Raw genomic sequence first — 22,435 nt, 5'->3', positions numbered from 1 at the left:
TGTTTTATCAAGCCTTCCTTATCCCCAATAAGAATGTTTCTGTATTTTGAGCAACGCAGAAACATCAAGCTCTTCCAAATCTATATTCATTATTTCCTTATTTTATGATTCGTGTTTTATTACAAATTATATATGGTTATGCTGATACTATTGAACATAAGCTTAGTAACATAAGCTTAGTAACAGCAGCTTGCCGTGAAGAACATTCTGGAAATCTGTCCTTACTCTTTAGTATACTTATATGTATCATGTATATCATTTTATGAATTATGCACCAGTATTGACTTAGATATACTAATCTAAGTCACATTATCATTCGTTTTGTAACGATGTGTTGAATCTAGATTGTTGTTTTAATGTAGGGAATATAATTTAAAAAATAAAGGAATTATTTATTACGTAATTTTGCTGTTTTAATGCGTCAATGGCGTATCACAAAGCGTATACGGGATTAAAATAATTCAGCACTCTCTTCTTACGAAAACCTATCAGCAAATTTGTCGTTTAAATGGTGTGTTTTTTAAGTAAAATACTTAAATTTAAAGGGTCAGATATAAGTTCAGTTCAGACATTAATTGTTATTGACACCAATAAAATAACCGTTTTTGGATGACCTTTGAAATTATTGTACACAAAACAACAGAAATACTGGAAGTGCAGAAGTGAAGGTAGTGTTTTAATTTACAGCAGGCGTAAACAAACAATATAATTAAACTGTACCATATATTTGAAAAAAAGAAAACAGCAACAGTAAAAAAAGTAATAAAGCATTTTGCTAAATATAATATACAACTACAGATGAATGGAGTAAAGCATACTGCTACTGATTATATACAAATATAAATAAAAGGAGAAAAATCCCATAATTCCACAATATCATGTACAAATACAAATAAGGGAATACAATATAATGCTACAATAGCATAAACAAATACAATTGAATGGTATAATATATAATTCTACATATCAAATATAAGTTCAAACGAACCGAATAAATATTATACTACTATATCATATACACATATTAAACAAAGTAATAATTCAAAATCACAGACAGAATAAATCAATATTTACTACAATAAGGTCACTATAATTAACAAGAGGGCCATGATGGCAATAAAAGGCTCACCTAAGCAAAGGGCCACAACACTCTGATAAAGCATTGATAAAAATGTTGCAATTTAAACATATTTATACTGATGACGATGCCTTGTTTTATATTTGTAAAGGGTCATGCAATGAAGCTACCTGTAATATTTCATTGAATTTGGCCTGCAAGTTTTAGAGATATTTTTAAGCAAAACAGTAAGTCGGCCATTTTGTTGTTGTTATTGTTGATCACTCTTAATGCCTATGTATTTTGTAGAGGGTCATGCTGTAAAGCTTCCTGTAAAGTTTCAGTGAATTTGGCATGTAAGTTTTAGAAGAGATGTTTTGTTAAAGAAAAACAGGAAGTTGGTCAGATTGCTGTTGTTGTTGTTGTTGTTGTTGTTGATCAATGATGACCTTAGGAAGCTTCTTGTTAATTTTTATTGAATTTGGCCAAGTAGTTTCAGAGGAGATGTTTTTAAGCAATTGTTGACGGACGGATGGACTGACTGACGGACGGACGACGGACAAAGACCTATCACAATAGCTCACCTTGAGCACTTCGTGCTGTGGTGAGCTAAAAATGCAAAGTTGAACATATTGTCAGTTAAATCACATAAAATAGACAACGCAGGTCAAACATTGCATGCTACGAGTACTAAGATTCTCAAACCCCAGGCAGCGTTTCTCCAAATAAAATACGGTACAGTAATCACTGGCCAAATGCAAATCACGTGACCATGAATAGATATCACGTTCTACTTAGATACAGATTACAAGGAATCTTTGATTTTTTTGTTGATTTTTACCTCCATTCACCTTGAATAATTTAAATAATATAAAAAAAAATCCATGAAAAGGAAAATAAAACTCTACTAAATATATAGATCCAGGGCAGACAGATTTATTCTGCATGTCAAGGAAGATAACTTTGTAGGAGAATGGATGCTGATACTCCGCTATTTGGCATGTGGTATTCAAGTTATCAGAGAACATTCGATACTCCATAGGTTGAATTTGGGGAGAGAGTAAAACCCTCAGTCAGTCTCATTTCAAGCAGTATGTCTAGTCTTCTAATAATCATAATAGCTCAAGCAGTTAACAACTGTTTATAAAACTGTTAAGCATGCATAACCAAAATTATACAAACGAAGATCGTTATGTACGTTCTATCTTTCTAGAAACACTAGAAAAGGCCGGTCAAGAACGACCGGCAAACTTGGTTCTTTAATAGGGTTTATTAGGTTTAATACATAACCCGTCACTGACACACTAGCATCATGGCATCCATCTCACAGTCAGACATTGTCGCAGGTTTCTCTTGCATTGGCGTGGTCCAGGACCACATCGTGGCAAAACTGAAACTGCTCCTGAAACAGTAAAAAAATAGTAGATCATTTCTTATGTAGGAAATATTAAGACTTAATGCCCTCTATTGAGACTGAAACTACATTTGAATGCTTTGACTTTGCACATAACGGGAATACAATTGCAAGATAAATGCAATTTAAAAAGGAAAAATTGCTTAAAACCTTAACATTTCTATTAATGATGTTTGTTTGCTAGTAAAACCTGAATGGACTTTAGTTGGCAAAGAGTGCTGATTTAAACAAATAGAGAACAAAAACTGCGGTTTTATTATCCTAAATGGCTAGATTGTAAGGTTGTGCTAGTTTTTTTTAAATGGTTTACATACGAAATTCGGTATGAGTTGTTGCCTGCGTGTCCGTAAGTGCCGTATAACGAGAGGGACAGATACGGCACCTGTCCTGGTCAGTATGGCAAGAATGGCAAACAACACCGCCACCAGGCCGCTTCGCTCGAATCCCATACTGTCAGGAATGGTAACATTTTGACACTAATTTTTTGAAATGTCTACTTACATTTCAGTACCTCTTAAACATAATTACTGAAGAAGATGTCTTCGAAGTTTATGAAACAAATAATACATCATCAACATTCTTGGAAATTGCCTTATTGGCTCATTACTTCCATTACTTAACAAAAGAGTGTACGCACAAGCAGGTTATAAGGACTGGACATTTTCGATTCGCCTTTCGAAGTGTCTCAACTTCATGTAGAAGCATCACAAAAGACTTTCGATCCGATGGAACCACCTGTCGCATCGTCCATTTCCTGTACACCAGCTGGCAGAACTCTTTCTTACCCTTAAATTACAATTGACGGCCATATAACTATACTCAATTGCTAACACGGGCTTCATAACTTGGCTATGGCACTTTCGTTTTTTTATTATATTCTTACATTTACCAAGATTATTAATGAAGAACAACGTCGGATACCCTATTATACGACAATTATATTGAACAATTATAATATTATGATCTTTATTGTAAAATCAAATGTTACCCCAGTTTTGTTTGTCAGAGAGTATTTTCTGTGTATGATGCTATCCGATGTTTTCTCCTTCTCAAAACGAACTGTGAAAGGTCCGATTGTGCTTGAGCCGCTGGTTGGAAGTTTACCAACCTTTAACATACATTCAAAACACAATTTAAATAAAGACTATTTAAGGGGTAGGGGTGTTACTAAACAATATGTTGATATATTCGGTAAGACGAGCACAAAATACATAAAAAGTACTGCAAATTGCTATCTAGGTTTGACTCAGAGCAATGGAATACACAGCATTGTAGCACCGGCTTACGAAGTAATTATTCGTGATAATTTTAAATCTAAAATAATAATATCTACACTATCGAATTGAGTTAAAATGAATCAATGAAAGATGATACATTGTCATTTTCACTTATCACCGGCTTAAACAGTACTTTGTTTTTAAATCCAACGGAAAACACCATTTAAATCGTTCTGGGGTAAATTTAAGTCTAAAATACAAATATCTTAACAATCTAATCGACATGAAATGAATCATAATCGTGAATTTGAAAGAAAGACGAAGACAATTTGCTATCCAGGGAAACTACACCAACCTGTTCTCTCCCTTCGTCCGGGAATGAGACCACGATGCGGATGTCGAGGTCGTGTATGAGGCGACAAAAGTCCACTAGCGTCTCCTCTAGGGGTGTCTGACTCACCACAAATGCGTATCGTTCAAACAGCGTCTGCAACATAGCACATGTTTGAATGCGTGGTACATTATGGCTATAATGTTTGCGGCGATCATCGAAAATATAGATACCAAATCTCCTGAATTAAAGACAACGATTTGTAACATTGTAACATTTACCGGAATGTAAACAGCATTAATATAGTCGTTGCGTCCGCTTACTGGCGTGCGAAGGATAGGTCTGTACATATTATCTGAAATGAAAGGAACACTCTCTTTGGGAAAATGTGCTTTATCAAAAACTATTCCAAGTTACATACACGATAGTACACACACACACACACACACACACACACACACACACACACACACACACACACTCACTCACGCACGCACGCACGCACGCACGCACGCACGCACGCACGCACACACACACACACACACACACACACACACATAAGCGTGATAAAACTGCCTTAAGTAATAGAACATATGATACGAAATACTTCAGCAAACAACATACGGGCAAGTAGGGACTGTGATCTGTTTTTGCTGACGTTCTCCGGCAAACTCGCGATAGAAAAGACGTCCATCTCTTGACCATACGAATCCAGGCGAATTTTTGACAACACCATCGTTTGGTAGGCCTTTTCATTCTGAAATACGGAGGATTGCCAAGGGTCCGAGGTATTGGCTACAAAGGTTTAACATTTTTGGAAGTTTTGAAAGAGAGTACAAATTTTGAACAGCACAAGATGCATGGTTGTCAAATCGTGAATCTAGTGAAAATTGCAAAAAAGTATTTGTTAAAACACACATATGTTTTTTTTTTCTTCCCTTTTTTATATTGACAGGTGTTTTCTGTTTGTTTGCATTATATTGTTAACACGCTTTTCTGATTACGAATAAAAGTTTGAAAGAATTACTTAAATGTTGTGTGTACATGAGTACGTACCTCATATTCTAGTAGAATGTTTGTCTTGTTGAGGACGGGGTCGACCTTGATGAGGCGCTGGTGTTCATTGGGAAACTCATCAATCGGGACTGGCCAAGAAGACAGCACAAGGGCCTCGTACATTACCTCGTGTAGGAATTTGTACTGACTCTGGAGAATACGAAAAGTAAATAATTTTAACGATTATAACCTTAATTTATTTGAAACATTATATATTTTCTATTTTTAATGTAACTCATTTTCAATAAAAGGGATAATATATTTAAGTTTTCTGTTGTTCTAGAAACCAAGCAAGATACTAGGTAAGACATACGAGTGTTTGGACCATATTGACGCGCTGATCCCTCAGAGTGTGAACGCACTGGAATACGTCAAGGACGCCAGTCTTGTTGCCATGGCTGTGTAGAATGTCCATCGCAATAAACGTCCCGGTTCGTCCAACACCAGCGCTGGAAGGTACAGAAAAACGCAAATTTACAGAAGACTACGTTGTCGCTACTTCCCATTATCATCTTTAATATATAAATGGCCACAACTCTGAAGCAGACAAGATCGAATCCTAACGACACGCGATAAACTAGATAATTTTACCAAAGGGAAAATGGTTGAAATATTTCTGCGCTATAGTATTTCCAGTACAGTATATTCTTTTTAAAAACAGTTAATGCAAAATAAGGTCACGATTCGCAGCATATCTCATGTTGGTCAGATTCATTGCAGTAAAACCATAAATTCACTCACCTGCAATGCACAAGCCATGGCGCTACACGTTGGGGGTCGTACGCGCGAACGGTGTGCCAGAACATGAGCAGGCTGGCGGGGCTATCCGGCACATCTTTGTCCGGCCACGCTGTGTAGTGGAACTGGCGGACACTTCGTGCTACGTCCGGGTTAGTCTGTAACAGGCTAACAGCTAAAGTCTTCTTTCAAACTCTATATATCGTCGGATTGTATGATAACATTCTAAAAACAAGTGGTATGTTTCATTCCTGCATTCAAATGGCCAAAACAAGGATAAACTTTACATTTCTTTCATTTTTCATTCAGATAAAACTTTTAGAAAGATAATGAACCCAACAAACAAAATATGTCTTCGATGAACATGTGTCATAATATTTGAAATGAATAGTAAGTTGTAGAACGGACGGGGTGGGCTACTTTTTCATGCACTGCGTCATCCAGCTTAGTAAACATCATACCTAATGGAAAGTATGGATTGAAAATCGGACCAAAGTCATAACCGATCATCGAAAATAATCGGACGAGCCATTTCGATCAATCATCGATTATATAATCGAAACGGAACAAGTGAATATATTACAAATATATCCAAAACTATATTGGTTTGTACATACATGTCTTTAAATGAATAAACATATTACAATCAGTTATGTTTTAAATGCTGTTTTGTTAAACATTCCAGGTTATAATTGATAATTTAGTAAAATGTTGTTAGGAGATAACTTAATTCTAAAATAATTGAGAATAAAAACTTGATTTTTTCACACTACAAGTATATACCAGACAGTAGTTTTATATTTATTAAAAAAATCAACCATAAACTGATAAATTATGTTTTATCAGCATTTTCATCACTTTAAACAGATAGTACATAATTTGGAACAAAATTGTAGTACAAAATGTATTTACATGTAGCATTTAAACAAATGTTCCAATCTTTTACATGAAATACTTATCAATTATCATGACATCATGTTGAAATGAATTTATATTTTTCTAGCAAGATATAACATGGGGAAATGCGGAATAAATAATCATTTTTACTTGATAAAAAACAATATATATATGATATTACAATGAAGATGATTTTTTACTTTAAAAAGGCCATTTCAGAGTCTGAGTCTGAAATTAGCAAAAGTATGCATGCCAGTTCAATAAAACCAATGCTACAAGATTCAAGAATATATAATTAAATATAATGTGTTACATTATCTGTTTAGCTCAATGATCCATTTTTGCATGAAGAAAAACAGAATGACAAGAACCACTTTCACGATTTTATGCAAAAACGTTTTAAAGAAAATCAATACATACACAACACGGTTACTTCCCTTTGCCGTACATTAGCGATAATCGATAATGGAATAATGAAATCGATTATCGCCGACCTCGGACACAAAAAATCGACTTTCGACAATAATCAATTATCGTTTTAACCCTAATGGAAAGTGTCAACACTTTCCGTATCTAATGAAAGTATTGATACAGTCCGTACTGAATCTGAATGAAACAAAAGTAGATACAGAATGAAATAAGTGCGACATAGTCCGTACTGATTCTGAATGAAACAAGTGTCGATACAGTCCGTATTGTATCTGAATGAAACAAGTGTCGATACAGAATGATATAAGTGTCGATACAGTCCGTACTGAATCTAATGAAACAAGCGCCGATACAGTCCGTACTGAATCTGAATTAATTAAGTGTCGATACAGTTCGTACTGCATCTGAATAAAGCAAGTGTCGATACAGTCCGTACTGAATCTGAGTGAAACAAGTGTTGTTACAGTCTGAACTGAATCTGAATGAAACAAGTGCCGATACAGTCCGTACTTAATCTGAATGTAGTACGTACTGTACACGATTGACGCTAGTGTCGATACATTCCTTACTGTACCTGAATAAAACAAGTCCGTATAGTATCTGAATGAAATAAGTGTCGATACAGTGCGTAATGTACCTGAATGAAACAAGTGTCGATACAGTCCGTACTGTGCCTGAATGAAACAAGTGTCGATACAGTCCGTACTGTGGCTAAATGGAACAAGTGTCGATACAGTTCGTACTGTACCTTAATGGAACAAGTGTCGATACAGTTCGTACTGTACCTTAATGGAATAATTGTCGATACAGTCCGTACTGAACCTGAATTCAGTCCGAACTGTACTTGAACGGAGAAGTTTAATGACCATAGGCCAAAGCTTATTAGTTTCAAATCGGACAAGCTTTTTGTATTCAAGACCACCACGACATTGACCTAAGACCTACCAAACTCATCATCAATAGGGTTCATTTACTAGTCATTACAACCTCCCTTCCAGGTTTGATATTAAGTTCAAGTGTACTTTAGTAATCAATCAGACAAGGTTTGGTCTACCGACGGATAGACATGTTCAATGCAATATACTCCAGCATCTTCGAAGGCGGGCATAGTAATCACTTCTCGAACAAAAATAACATCACCGACCAACCTTCTCTAACACTTTTATATCCCTGACGACGAAGTCGCTATTTTGCTGCTCTGCCGTAAGCTCCACCACAAACATACCAATCTCCTTTTCCTCATTTATCTCCCCCCAATACGGCAGGCATTTGATCTGAAAAGGTTATATCACGTTACTACTGCAGTGTTTCTGATATTATATATTTCATGGCAAAAGGAACGAGCTTTTGGATAAGCGCATGCGGTTAAACCAAGATATTACACAGACGTATTTTTTTCTATGTGTATACAAGCTATGTGACACTAACTTTTCCAAGCTCGACGGGGTTGGTAACCATGACGACTGTAATGACGCTATTTTCCCAGATCATACGAACAAAGTCTTCGATCATAGCTTCCATAGGACCTGGACCGTCAGAGAGTCGAAGTTTATAGAATTAATGTTATTCATAGAAACAGATACAGGAAAAAAACAGTGATTTTAGTCATATATAATTATCGAAAACTATATTTTCGTGTTTTATTTATCACTATTGTCATAGAAACAACGGGTGCATATACATTATATGCATGGATATATTTACGTACTAGAATTTAATACTGTAATGTAATATTCGTCGGTGCATTCGAGAAGACGCATGGAAAAGTTCAATTATTTGACCATTATTAAAATGTTGCCAGTAATGTCCATTGCTTATTTAAGAAAATAAACTAGAGTTGTAATGATATCTGATGATAATTACCTTGTGAAGCAATGAACTCTGGCCTTCCGGAATAACCCTTTCAAAAGAAAATGTTTTCAATGTCAGAAGTGTTAAATTAATTTTGAATAAACAATTGAGAAAAATAATTGCGAAAATTGACACTTTCCTTTATCCAATACGCACAGGTTTTGACATATTTTATTTGAGTCTCGGAATCATAAAGTTTATGAATAAACCCAAGCGTCGATATATTCCGTTCTGTACATGAATGAACGACGTGTTGGTACAGTTCGCAATTTACATGAACAAAAAAAGTATTAAGGCAGGCAGTATTTTACCTGAATGCAGTCTGTACTGCACCTTAATGAAAGTGTCGATACAGTCCGTACTGTACCTAAATGAAACAAGTGTCGATAAACTCCGTACTGTACCTAAATGTCGATACAGTCCGTACTGTACCTAAATGAAACAAGTGTCGATACAGTCCGTACTGTAACTGAATGAAACAAGTGTCGATACAGTCCGTGATGTACCTGAATGGAATAATTGTCGATACAAGCCGTTCTGTACCTGAATGGAACAGGTGTAGATACAGTCCATACTTACCTTAATGGAACAAGTGTCGGTACAGGCCGTACTGTACCTGAATGGAACAAGTGTCGATACAGGCCGTTCTGTACCTGATTGGAACAAGTGTCGATACCGTGCGTACTGTACCTGAATGGAACAAGTGTCAATACAGTCCGTACTGTACCTGAATGGAACAAGTGTCAATACAGTCCGTACTGTACCTTGATTAAACAAGTGTCTATACAGTCCGTACTGTACCTGAATGGAACCAGTGTCGATACAATCCGTACTGTACCTGAATGGAACCAGTGTTGATACAATCCGTACTGTACCTGAATGGAACAAGTGTCAATACAGTCCGTACTGTAACTGAATGGAACAAGTGTCAATACTGTCCGTACTGTACCTTGATTAAACAAGTGTCTATACAGTCCGTACTGTACCTGAATGAAACCAGTGTCGATACAATCCGTACTGTACCTGAATGGAACCAGTGTCGATACAATCCGTACTGTACCGGAATGGAACAAGTGTCGATACAATCCGTAATGTGCCGGAATGAAACAAGTGTCAAGCGTCGATACAGTCCGCACGGTGCCTGATTGGAAAAAGTGTCGATACAGTCCGTACTGTACCTGAATGAAACAAGTGTCGATACAATTCCTACTGTACATGAATGGAACAAGTGTCGATACAGTCGGTACTGTGCCTGAATGAAACAAGTGTCGATACAGTCCGCACTGTGCCTGATTGGAAAAAGTGTTGATACAGGCCGTATTGTACCTGAATGGAACAAGTGTCGACACAGTCCATACTGTGCCTGAATGAAACAAATATAGATACAGTCCATAAAGTGCCTGAATGGAAAATAGTGTCGATACAGTCCGTACAGTACCTGAATGGAACAAGTGTCGATACAGTTCATACTGTGCCTGAATGAAACAAATGTAGATACAGTCCATAAAGTGCCTGAATGGAAACAAGTGTCGATACAGTCCGTACAGTACCTGAATTGAACAAGTGTCGATACAGTTCATACTGTGCCTGAATGGTTACAAGTGTCGATACAGTCCGTACTGTGCCTGAATTGAACAAGTGTCTATACAGTCCATACTGTGCCTGAATGAAACAAGTGTCGATACAGTCCGTACTGTGCCTGAATTGAACAAGTGTCTATACAGTCCGTACTGTACCTGAATGAAACACGCGTTGATATAGTCCGTCTCTCCTTGCTGTTTCTTGAGGTGTACTCTTGAGTGATCGTCTGAAAGTTTATACTTTGAATAGATATTTGTATTATTTACTATGCAACAAACGACGAAACGAATGACCACAGAAATTCACTGAACGTGATAATCGAAACGTGTTAGTTCTATCCATAGATAATCACTCACATGCATACAGGTTCTTGTATCTACTCTTGCCGGCATTTTCCGGGTCTCTGGCAGCGGTCGCTGGGTGAATCATGCCGGTTGGAATTTTCTTTAAATATTACATGATTTTCTCAATAAGTATTGCTATTTCTCAGCAATGCCCAAATTAACAGGTAGGAGACATCATTAGATTGTCAATAAATGACTTCCACATATAAAGTACTTTCATTTACCAGGGTTTGATAATTTCATGGTTTTGAAACAAATGAGGAGCCTCTCCTTAGATATAAGACATGCGATACTCATATACCGATAAAATATATTTTATGGCGATACCCATAAAAACATAGTCTATGAAATATTTTCAACACGAATTCTAGATAATGTAAGTAAAGTATACATAAGGTAGGAAGGTTCACCGTGTATTCATTGCTAAAATATGTCTGGTCGGCAGACTTTGTGCCTATATAGCTGAGAAGCTGAGACAAGGTCACGGGGTTCGGTGGCGACTGCCCCTCTTCACCACTCATGTTTCCGTAGGTGGGCTCAAGTACAACTACAGGATCGTCCGTGGGTGCTACAGGAAGGTGCTTATCTAAGGCGAGACATGTCCATAGTTTAGCTGATGGGTTTCCGGTAAGTGATAGTAAAGAAAAAAAATTAACTTTTATTTCTTAATACATATGCTTTTAGACACCTAGTTTAATTAATACATTCAATAAATACCTTGAAAATAAACTTTACGTTGTTTATTCCCTGACTCTTCAGGATCATCAGATGACTTTGTCTGGGCCTTACTTGTTCCAGGATGTCGGATTTCTGCAGACTTATTTATCCTGTTAAGTATGTGTTGCGTCAAAACTATACTTAAAATTTAAATGTCATTCATATTACACTAATTCATCTCGAATCGACAGTTACCAGCTTATCCTGGATTTAAACACAGTTGCTTGATGACAAAGGCTCATTAAAGTCATAATATATCAGTTCAACTAGACAAAAATATATTAACACACACTTGAACACGTATATCATCAATATAGTACTTTCCCTTAAACCTAAAATGAGATTTTGTAAAATCAAAAGTACCCTATACTGTAATATGAAACAAGTGAAGAATGTTCGCCCGGCGAAAATGTAAACAAAGACACTAAGGATTTAAAAGCAAGATGTGTTTTCAATAAAATAGTTGCTTACTTATTTGCTGGCGTTTTCTTCTGGCATTGTTCAGCTTCACACCTTTTAATCAACAGAACAACGACTGTTACCGCAATAACGGTGATGATCAAAACTCCACCTCCAACAGCTCCAGCAATTGCCACTATAAGAGGCTCTGAGGGCGCTAACAAAATAGCTTGTTTTTTAATAAGGTCGCTTAGTTTAAATACATCTCGTTCAACATATCAAACAGACATCAGAATGAACCATTAATTGCTTTATTTTCATAGGCATGTGGTTATTAAAAAAAGTAAATATTTGAATGTTACTCTCCTAGTTGCTAATAACAGCATAAACATTCCAGAACTATCCATGTTTTTTAAACACGACATACATAAACGCGGTATTGAAGCGTATATTAAACGTTATAACTATAGCTGCATCACTTTTCTGAAGATTTTTTGTTGTATGAACGAATTCTAAATGAGCTTTTAAACATAATGCCTATGCTTTTTGTACTAGATAATGACAAAAAAAGTACGTTACTGACAATACTATGATTTCAAATATTGAAAAACCCAGTCGGATATGTCATTTAATTTACTTTTTGTTTCATAGATTATATAATAGTCAGAACAATACATCCCAGTAACTACCTTGCAGATTCTGTGTACATCCATCTCCAGAGAATCCCGTCTTGCAGCCAAGTGGACAGGTCCCGTTCTCCGGGTGACAGGATTTGTTTCCGGCGCACATTCCACACCGCTCCTGACAGTCCACACCGTGACTACCAGCCTCGCATCCTTGTTTGAACGAACAAAACATGTACATAATGCAAATCAATGCATCAAACACAAAAAACTATACAGAACGTTTAGCCTCGTCGTTTTGCTTGTGTTCAATAGCATTTGCTATTCACATAAAACACTAAAAGAGTTGTTGAATCTTGCCTATTGTTATGTACCATTTGCGTTCAACCTTATACACTGATAACGTTTTTACATATATATCATTTGTTTTATTTATCTTTTGCTGTTAGCCTTTAATACCGAACCATTTCTTACAGAGCGTTTTGCGTTGGTGATATATCATATGTTGTTAGCCTTATACACCAAATGCTATGTTCAATACTATGTGCTTTTAGACTGAAACAACGAATGGTTTGTAACAGCACGTTTTGTCAGTGTTCTATATCAACAACTTTGACTGCTTTTTAACGCAGGATAGTTTCAAACCATAGAAAAAAAACACATGACATTCTACAAAGTATGCACTGAATTTCATAACAATTATCATAAATAAGTTTATTGACAGGAACGTAAACGTCTGTGTATATGTTTCCTTATGTAAGACCACTTTTAACGAACGTCACATAAGTTTTCATAGAAAAAAGCGTAAATTACAAATAAGAACCAACCAGTTTTGCATCGTCCATCATTTATGTAGCCAGGTATACATGAAATACAATGTCCATCCATTATATTACATGTCGCTCCCGCACAGTGCCCACACTTTTCCTGGCAATTCTGGCCATACCTTTGGTCAGGACATCCTAAAATAATAGAGTAAAGTAAAAATCAATATTATTCAAAAGACACTTTAAGAAGTAAATCCAGTGAAGTACAAACGTCTTCTTTAGCTAGAAACAACAGATAATTAGACTCTTCGTCAACATGACTCGTGTTGTTTAACGGTATATTCAAGAGACTTGTTACAACTTATTAATTAATGCAAACATTTGGTTGTCTTAATATTGTGATACAGCATTGATAAACATTTAAAAATATAGAGTGGTAATACACGTTGCTGTTTTATGTTGTTTTAAAAACGAAGATGTCCTTATATTCATTACACATTTCATTCATCATTTTTACTAAATGTTGTTCTCCAAAATACCACTTTAAAATACATACAAATATATGAAATGGACATAGCATTAGCATAGTTATTTATTTTCTAAAACTAAAGCATAAAAACGTATCCTTACTTTCACTACACATTGCGCCTTGCCAACCCCGCTTGCAAGAGCCACAAAAGCCAGTGGTTGTGTTACAGGACGTTGGATCTTCACAGTTTCTGCTACATGATTCAGAGCAGTTGTAACCATATTTGCCGTCGTCACATTCTAGAAATAAAGTTAATGTATTGTGAAATTTAATATGGTTGTCCGAATTAATGGACGTCCAAATGTTCAGAAATGCATAGATTGCGTGAATTAGCCCCAACCACCATTAACGTTAAACACAATGTCTATGCACATAACTCCTAGCACACGACCTTACCTCGAATTAATAACAAAAAGGTTTTAAAAAAAAAATATTTGCTGACAAATAGGAATATTTGCTTACTTTCCATGCAGTCCGATGATATTTTATATCCATATTTGCATCCACTAAGGCAGTGGCCATCGGTCTTGCTACAGTTTTCAGCATGGCAACCTCCACACGTTTGATCGCAGTTTTTCCCCCATGTTCCAAGCTCACATTCTGACCAAACAATTACAAGAATCATGCGGATGATACAGCCTTAGTCAATGTGAATAATTCGACTTTCTGTTCCTCTGCACGTTTATTCATTTTGAGTATGTATTCTAAGTTTCAAGGTGTAAAGTATATTACAGTTTTGCAAGCTGTTGTGGACGACGAGGACACAAAGAATGTGGCAATAACAAGATCTTTATATTTAACAAAAGACACGAAAATGTGATCATGTAGATGTCACAGTTGTTTTTATACTAGTTGAAAAGGATGATGTATAAACACGCGTATGTCCAAATTCATTTCAATAGTTGCAGAAAGTATATGTATGAACACTACCATAAATACACTTCGGCAATTGGTATCCCGTTTGACATGAGCAATGGCCTCTCACACGGTCACATGTACGATCACAATGCACACTGCAATGTCTTAAGCATTTCAAACCAAATGTTCCAATGGGACACTCTGAAACGAAACATACATTTATTTGAATTCAAAGTAGTTACAAGAAGAACACACACGTCGTACAACTTTAATATCGTTTTGAATGTCTAGTGTCGGTAAATGGTCTAACCAAAACCTTATGTTTTAGTAACCAGGCAATGATATGCTAGTCAGTTATATCTGACAAACACTGCTTAAGCAATAGATAACAATACGTTGTAAATCACAAGCTACAAAGTAAATTATAAGTACTTTCAAAACATTTTGGCGTATGTTGATATCCAGGTTTGCAGCCTTCCGAACAGTTGCCTGACACTCTGTCACAGGGACTATTCAAACAGTATCCACAACCATGTATGCAGCGTGAACCGTAGTAACCGCCTGGACAGTCTGGAACACAAAAAGCATGATATATAAACAAACGTGCTTGATGCTGTAGTAAAAGTGGTTTTACTGAAGGCAAAGTCGTCGTCGTCGTCGTCCTAGTAGTAGTAGGTGTAGTTGTTGTTGTTTTTTGTTGTTGTTAAAGTAACATTCCAGAAATACTACAGGCAAAGGTCGGGATTGTGTTGGTCATGGAACGTATTATTGCATGGAATGATTGTGCCGGATCGAGATTTTGGGCCTTCGGATATATTAGTTTATTTGGTGTTGCATATAAATGACATTTAGGAAAACAATGCTAAATATTTCATGATGATAATTCTAGAATTGCGTAAGAAGTGTGTTTACAAGTAAGACCATGCATGGCGCATTTCGTATACTCCACTTTACGTCATCAATGTGGTGTCGATAATAACAATTCAAAATATTTAAATTACACGCAAAATAGATTTACGCATCAGTATTTTTTAAATAATCGGACAGTTTGAAACATGCATTATCAATACAGTCAAAATCAGTAGGGACAAAAGACGTGCTTGCTATGGAAACAGAGGAAATTGAGTGTCATAAATCTCCAAAAATGATGCGCCAATGAAAATCCCTTTACATAAAAGATGGAAAAAAAACTAAAATACATTGAAAAATTCATTATTGGTGCTGCTTTTATTAATGACAATATATATATATCTTTATTTTAAAATTTGTTTTTGTTCGAAGGCCCAAAATCTCGAGGCATATCTTAGTTGAAAAAATTGTTATAAAATTCTTCAGAAACATTTTAATTTAGACCACCCACCATATGGTCATCGAACTAACATACTTTTGTCACAGTAAGAACCGTTCCATCCGCTTTGACAGTCCATACACAGGCCATTAGTCTTGTTACAGGGACCTTTGCAATTTGAATTACATGTGCCACTGCAGTTCACACCAAATGAGCGATTGTCACAAGCTAAAAAGCAAGATATTTTAGTATGTAGAGCAAAGTATAACATGTCGGGAATTGTTTTGTTTAACAACTCAAAAAGATTTTAAAAGATTAGAGGGACTAATCTGAATTAGTTGTTGTCAAAGAAAGGCGTATCATTAACTGTAGTAGACGCCGCTCAGGTTAGTTTCACATTACATTTTTGCGTTATAAATAAACAAGGTAATTATATCTCCTTCGTGTCAATTCAATCTGATATTTTCATTCAATTGAATGGTAATGTTACTAAGTCTAGACTTAGATAGAGACTATATACACTGTCATCACAAACAATATAACGTGTATCGTCAACATATAATTTAACTATTATAATCCAGGTAGTTTTGGGTCTGTTTACATACGTTCGTTGCAAGTGTTCAGCTGGTAACCAGCCTTACATCCCGTTTCACAGAAGCCGTTGTAAGAGTTGCATTCTTCAGTAGCGCACTGGCCACAGGTTTTGTTACAGTTCATTCCCCACTTAGTTTTTGTACAGGCTGCAGTTAATAGGGTAAACATAATTTATTATAATCATAGAACTAATTAATTCCGTCGAAGTTTCTAAATTATATTACAGAAAATACCTCAGTATATCTTACGTTTTATAAATGAATCAAAAATATGATTAAATAAAGTGCAATGCACAAAATGCAATTAATCTTAATAAACATTGGCAAAGATGCTCACAAATAAGACACAGATTTGAGAGTTCACAGGCAGCAAACTATACAATACATCTGGAATAATGCCGTATTATATGGGTTTTCATCTTGGCACGGTAAGGCAAATAATTACACCGAAGCTTTAAGTATATAAATCATCCGGCTGTATGCTTACAGTTGTTGCAGAATTGTCCCTCAAATCCAGGTTTACATGTAGTGCAGTTTCCATCAATATTGTTACAAGGTCCAGAACAGTGATCGCTACATTGCTTGGCACAGTTCAGGCCATACGTGTTATTGTCACAGCCTGTTGTTTTATATGAGAGAAAATAGTTTACAGTGTAAAGTGAAATATACTTGATGATACAGGCTAAATACAAACACGTGAACCCTTATCAAATACTATAGTATTGAGACCTTGCACGCCAAAAAAAGACAAAAAGAGTAAATCACTACTATTTAACAAAGGATAAACTATTTAAATTTAAAACAGAAGTATAATGTTATTTGTGGTGTTTTATTCTTAACCGAGATATATTTTATATTATCAGTCAGTTCGATAATTAAACTCATGTTACAAAACTGTTCCATATAGCCGGGTTTGCATGTTCCACAAGAACCATTTACTTTATGAAGGATAAAAAGGATGTGAAGGATATGTTTATTTTCACAAAACATGACTTGTTAGGTAAATGCTTTTTAAGAGCTCTAAAAAAAGTTTATACAAATCCACGTATATAACATTTATTATGTTATGGTTACAAATCAGTCAAATATTTTAGTGTCATATATGATATTACTGGTGAAGACATACATTAACAACAATATGGTCACTTTTTCCTGAAATGCATTTAAAGCACGTCACGTTAACTTAAGTAAATGGACCGAAACATTGTTCTCTACATAGTCGGATCAATTCGGACCAAAGCCATAGGTTGAGCAGGCTAGAAAAAGTCATGTAAATATGATCTCGAACTTTTAAGAAGACAATATCACGAATATGACCACCAGAACCTTACGCTCTACAAGTTTATTGAAAAATACAACATTTTTTAAACGAACGCCCTGTTATAAATTTAGTTCATTAACTTGTGAATACAACAAAATATACCTTCAATGCAGAACTGCCCTTTATAGCCTGGAGAACACATGGTACAGATCCCATTTACATTGTCACATTGACCAGTACAATGTTCATTGCATTTGTAGGAACAGTTAGGACCGAATGTGTTGTTAACACAAGCTGTACAAAAGAGGAATGTTATGTTGTTATAAGGTTGTTATAAGACGATTAGACGAATAAGTTAAGTTGGGTTTTTTCCAAAGAAAGGCGTGTCAAATATAGACGCTCAAGTAAGTTCAACACCTTTGTTTTATCAATGATTTATAGATATGATTAAATAAAATGCAAAGCTCGAATAACAATTGATCTAGAAGGACATTGGCAAAGACGCTCATAATTAAGACACAGATTTGAGAGTTCACAGGCAGCAAACTCTTACCCAAATATACATTTAGAATATTGCCGTATTATATGGGTTACCATTTTGGCACAATAACGTAAAAATCACATCGAAGCTTTAAGTATATAATCATCTGGATGTATGCTTACAGTTGTTGCAGAATTGCCCCTCAAATCCAGGTTCACATGTAGTGCAGGTTCCGTCAATAGTGTTACAATGTCCAAAGCACTGATCGCTACATTGCTTGCCGCAGTTCAGGCCGTACGTGTTATTGTCACAGGCTGTTGTTTTATAAGTGAGAAAATAGTGTACGTGTGTAAAGTGTAACAAACCATCAGGGACAGGCCAACAAGAAACAAAAACCAACCGAAGCTAGTTCTATGGCACCAATACCTTTCACGCTCAATGAAAAAATCAAAAGAAAAACCAAGTATGATTTATAAATGGTTAACGTTTCTAAACGAAAGTAATGTTCATCTTTTATTAGTGTTTTCTTCGTAACCGAGGTAGATGAAATACTATTAGTCAGTTCAATTATTTACGTTGGTTATAAAACCTTTCCTTACAGCCGGTTTCGTTCCACAATCACCGTTCACCTTGAACATTGTTGCATGTGTGGGTAAAACTTTGGTCGTATTTTTTTCAAGCCAAGCTAAGGATATTGAAACGGATTGACAACACCACTTTGCAGACAAAATGAAATGCTCATGACGGAAATTAAGGCATAAAATCACAACAAGAAAATAAAGAATTCACGTCACAGTTAAAATGAGATTATTTGCAAACGATTGTCCATGCATAATGAAGTCAATTTTCATACGTTTCCTGCAAAAATTCCCCTGATATCCAGGTTGACATGAATTGCAAGTCCCGAGCTCTTTGTTACAAGGTCCAGAGCACTGATTGCTACAGTTTTGCAAACAATTCCGGCCAAATGTTCCGTTGTCGCAAGCTATACAGATTTTAAAGAAAAATATGTTTCTTTTCTTTTTTTATTTAAACATGATTAATTAAGTATGTGCTTTTGAGTACTATATCAAATCAAATTTGTATGTCTCTGCATATTTGTGTATATATAATTCATTATGTAATTTACAGAACAAAGAACAAAACGTCAGTGTAACAAGAAAGTTCAATAGTTCACATTCCTATATTATATTAACGGTGAAGATTTCTAATCGCTGCAATATGGTCCCTTTTTTCCTTTTCTGGGAATACATTTAAATAACCTTATGTTAATCTTATTAAAGGGACCGAAACAATTATCTCCATAAACTAGTAGTTGGAAACAATTCGAACCAAGGCTAATGCTCGAGTAGGTAATTACATAGAAAACTTTTCAGCAGCCAATATCAATATGACCATCAACACCTTACGCTCTACAAGTTTATTGAAAATTGTTTTAGCAATAAAACATTTTTTTAACGAACATCATGTTATAAATTTAGTTCATTAACTTGTGAATACAACACAACATACCTTCATTGCAGAACTGCCCTTTATAGCCTGGAGAACACATGGTACAGATCCCATTAACATTGTCACATTGACCGGTACAATGTTCATTGCATTTGTAGGAACAGTTAGGACCGAATGTGTTGTTAACACAAGCTGTACAAAAGAGGAATGTTATGTTGTTATAAGGTTGTTATAAGACGATTAGACGAATAAGTTAAGTTGGTTTTTTTCCAAAGAAAGGCGTGTCAAATATAGACGCTCAAGTAAGTTCAACACCTTTGTTTTATCAATGATTTATAGATATGATTAAATAAAATGCAAAGCTCGAATAGCAATTGATCTAGAAGGACATTGGCAAAGACGCTCATAATTAAGACACAGATTTGAGAGTTCACAGGCAGCAAACTCTTACCCAAATATACATTTAGAATATTGCCGTATTATATGGGTTACCATCTTGGCACAATAACGTAAAAATCACATCGAAGCTTTAAGTATATAATCATCTGGATGTATGCTTACAGTTGTTGCAGAATTGCCCCTCAAATCCAGGTTCACATGTAGTGCAGGCTCCGTCAATAGTGTTACAATGTCCAAAGCACTGATCGCTACATTGCTTGCCGCAGTTCAGGCCGTACGTGTTATTGTCACAGGCTGTTGTTTTATAAGTGAGAAAATAGTGTACGTGTGTAAAGTGTAACAAACCATCAGGGACAGGCCAACAAGAAACAAAAACCAACCGAAGCTAGTTCTATGGCACCAAGACCTTTCACGCTCAATGAAAAAATCAAAAGTAAAACCAAGTATGATTTATAAATGGTTAACGTTTCTAAACGAAAGTAATGTTCATCTTTTTTTAGTGTTTTCTTCGTAACCGAGGGAGATGAAATACTATTAGTCAGTTCAATTATTTACGTTGGTTATAAAACCTTTCCTTACAGCCGGTTTCGTTCCACAATCACCGTTCACCTTGAACATTGTTGCATGTGTGGGTAAAACTTTGGTCGTATTTTTTTCAAGCCAAGCTAAGGATATTGAAACGGATTGACAACACCACTTTGCAGACAAAATGAAATGCTCATGACGGAAATTAAGGCATAAAATCACAACAGGAAAATAAAGCATTCACGTCACAGTTAAAATGAGATTATTTGCAAACGATTGTCCATGCATAATGAAGTCAATTTTCATACGTTTCCTGCAAAAATTCCCCTGATATCCAGGTTGACATGAATTGCAAGTCCCGAGCTCTTTGTTACAAGGTCCAGAGCACTGATTGCTACAGTTTTGCAAACAATTCCGGCCAAATGTTCCGTTGTCGTAAGCTATACAGATTTTAAAGGAAAATATGTTTCTTTTTTTTTTTTATTTAAACATGATTAATTAAGTATGTGCTTTTGAGTACTATATCAAATCAAATTTGTATGTCTCTGCATATTTGTGTATATATAATTCATTATGTAATTTACAGAACAAAAAACAAAACGTCAGTGTAACAAGAAAGTTCAATAGTTCACATTCCTATATTATATTAACGGTGAAGATTTCTAATCGCTGCAATATGGTCCCTTTTTCCTTTTCTGGGAATACATTTAAATAACCTTATGTTAATCTTATTAAAGGGACCGAAACAATTATCTCCATAAACTAGTAGTTGGAAACAATTCGAACCAAGGCTAATGCTCGAGTAGGTAATTACATAGAAAACTTTTCAGCAGCCAATATCAATATGACCATCAACACCTTACGCTCTACAAGTTTATTGAAAATTGTTTTAGCAATAAAACATTTTTTTAACGAACATCATGTTATAAATTTAGTTCATTAACTTGTGAATACAACACAACATACCTTCATTGCAGAACTGCCCTTTATAGCCTGGAGAACACATGGTACAGATCCCATTAACATTGTCACATTGACCGGTACAATGTTCAGTGCATTTGTTGGAACAGTTAGGACCGAACGTGTTGTTAACACAAGCTGTACAAAAGAGGAATGTTATGTTGTTATAAGGTTGTTATTAGACGATTAGACGAATAAGTTGTGATTTTTTCAAAGAAAGGCGTGTCAAATATAGACGCTCAATTAAGTTCAACACCTTTGTTTTATCAATGATTTATAGATATGATTAAATAAAATGCGAAGCTCGAATATCAATTGATCTAGAAGGACATTAGCAAAGATGCTCACAATTAAGACACCGATTTGAGAGTTCACAGGCAGCAAACTCTTACACAAATATACATTTAGAATAATACCGTATAGGGTTACCATCTTGTACGGTAAGGTAAATAATCACATCGAAGCTTTAAGTCTGTACAAAAAATGAATGTTCTGTTGTTATATGGCTGTTTTTAAACAATTCAGATACAATGTAAAGAAATAAGAATGCTTATTTAATGGTGATATAACGATAATATTTATATATTTCTCACTGTGAACTAAATTGAAAGGAATGGTTTGCTGTTGAAAGTTATATATAAAGTTAAACAATGTTTTGCTTTTTAATC

At 35.4% G+C, this 22,435-nt stretch overlaps 1 protein-coding gene across 5 annotated transcripts in view; it reads right to left on the bottom strand.

Annotated features, from left to right (window-relative positions):
- Positions 1 to 655: 655 nt before the first annotated feature.
- LOC128229310 (uncharacterized) overlaps positions 656 to 22,435 on the bottom strand; it is a 31,144-nt gene continuing 9,364 nt past the window's right edge. The window contains exons 9-42 of one of the 5 annotated variants that reach the window (XM_052941154.1): positions 21,774 to 21,905; positions 21,116 to 21,247; positions 20,445 to 20,576; positions 19,944 to 20,075; positions 19,285 to 19,416; positions 18,614 to 18,745; positions 18,113 to 18,244; positions 17,177 to 17,308; positions 16,702 to 16,836; positions 16,193 to 16,324; positions 15,241 to 15,378; positions 14,881 to 15,009; positions 14,413 to 14,550; positions 14,052 to 14,189; positions 13,482 to 13,616; positions 12,721 to 12,867; positions 12,104 to 12,248; positions 11,633 to 11,742; positions 11,326 to 11,501; positions 10,928 to 11,015; positions 10,727 to 10,797; positions 9,003 to 9,039; positions 8,568 to 8,665; positions 8,288 to 8,413; positions 5,817 to 5,971; positions 5,389 to 5,524; positions 5,076 to 5,225; positions 4,644 to 4,776; positions 4,301 to 4,374; positions 4,044 to 4,175; positions 3,460 to 3,579; positions 3,109 to 3,257; positions 2,786 to 2,921; positions 656 to 2,459 (exon numbers count right to left, since the gene is read on the bottom strand). In XM_052941154.1, the coding sequence (XP_052797114.1) occupies positions 2,388 to 2,459; positions 2,786 to 2,921; positions 3,109 to 3,257; positions 3,460 to 3,579; positions 4,044 to 4,175; positions 4,301 to 4,374; positions 4,644 to 4,776; positions 5,076 to 5,225; positions 5,389 to 5,524; positions 5,817 to 5,971; positions 8,288 to 8,413; positions 8,568 to 8,665; positions 9,003 to 9,039; positions 10,727 to 10,797; positions 10,928 to 11,015; positions 11,326 to 11,501; positions 11,633 to 11,742; positions 12,104 to 12,248; positions 12,721 to 12,867; positions 13,482 to 13,616; positions 14,052 to 14,189; positions 14,413 to 14,550; positions 14,881 to 15,009; positions 15,241 to 15,378; positions 16,193 to 16,324; positions 16,702 to 16,836; positions 17,177 to 17,308; positions 18,113 to 18,244; positions 18,614 to 18,745; positions 19,285 to 19,416; positions 19,944 to 20,075; positions 20,445 to 20,576; positions 21,116 to 21,247; positions 21,774 to 21,905 (4,256 nt within the window). In that variant the 3' untranslated portion in view covers positions 656 to 2,387. The remainder of the gene's footprint in view (positions 2,460 to 2,785; positions 2,922 to 3,108; positions 3,258 to 3,459; positions 3,580 to 4,043; positions 4,176 to 4,300; positions 4,375 to 4,643; positions 4,777 to 5,075; positions 5,226 to 5,388; positions 5,525 to 5,816; positions 5,972 to 8,287; positions 8,414 to 8,567; positions 8,666 to 9,002; positions 9,040 to 10,726; positions 10,798 to 10,927; positions 11,016 to 11,325; positions 11,502 to 11,632; positions 11,743 to 12,103; positions 12,249 to 12,720; positions 12,868 to 13,481; positions 13,617 to 14,051; positions 14,190 to 14,412; positions 14,551 to 14,880; positions 15,010 to 15,240; positions 15,379 to 16,192; positions 16,325 to 16,701; positions 16,837 to 17,176; positions 17,309 to 18,112; positions 18,245 to 18,613; positions 18,746 to 19,284; positions 19,417 to 19,943; positions 20,076 to 20,444; positions 20,577 to 21,115; positions 21,248 to 21,773; positions 21,906 to 22,435) is intronic. The other 4 variants (XM_052941155.1, XM_052941157.1, XM_052941156.1 and 1 more) reach the window with 4 other exon arrangements.

This window comes from Mya arenaria, chromosome 3, assembly GCF_026914265.1.
Source record: "Mya arenaria isolate MELC-2E11 chromosome 3, ASM2691426v1".
Lineage (NCBI taxonomy): Eukaryota > Metazoa > Mollusca > Bivalvia > Myida > Myidae > Mya > Mya arenaria.
This window is presented reverse-complemented; position numbering and strand designations above follow the sequence as displayed.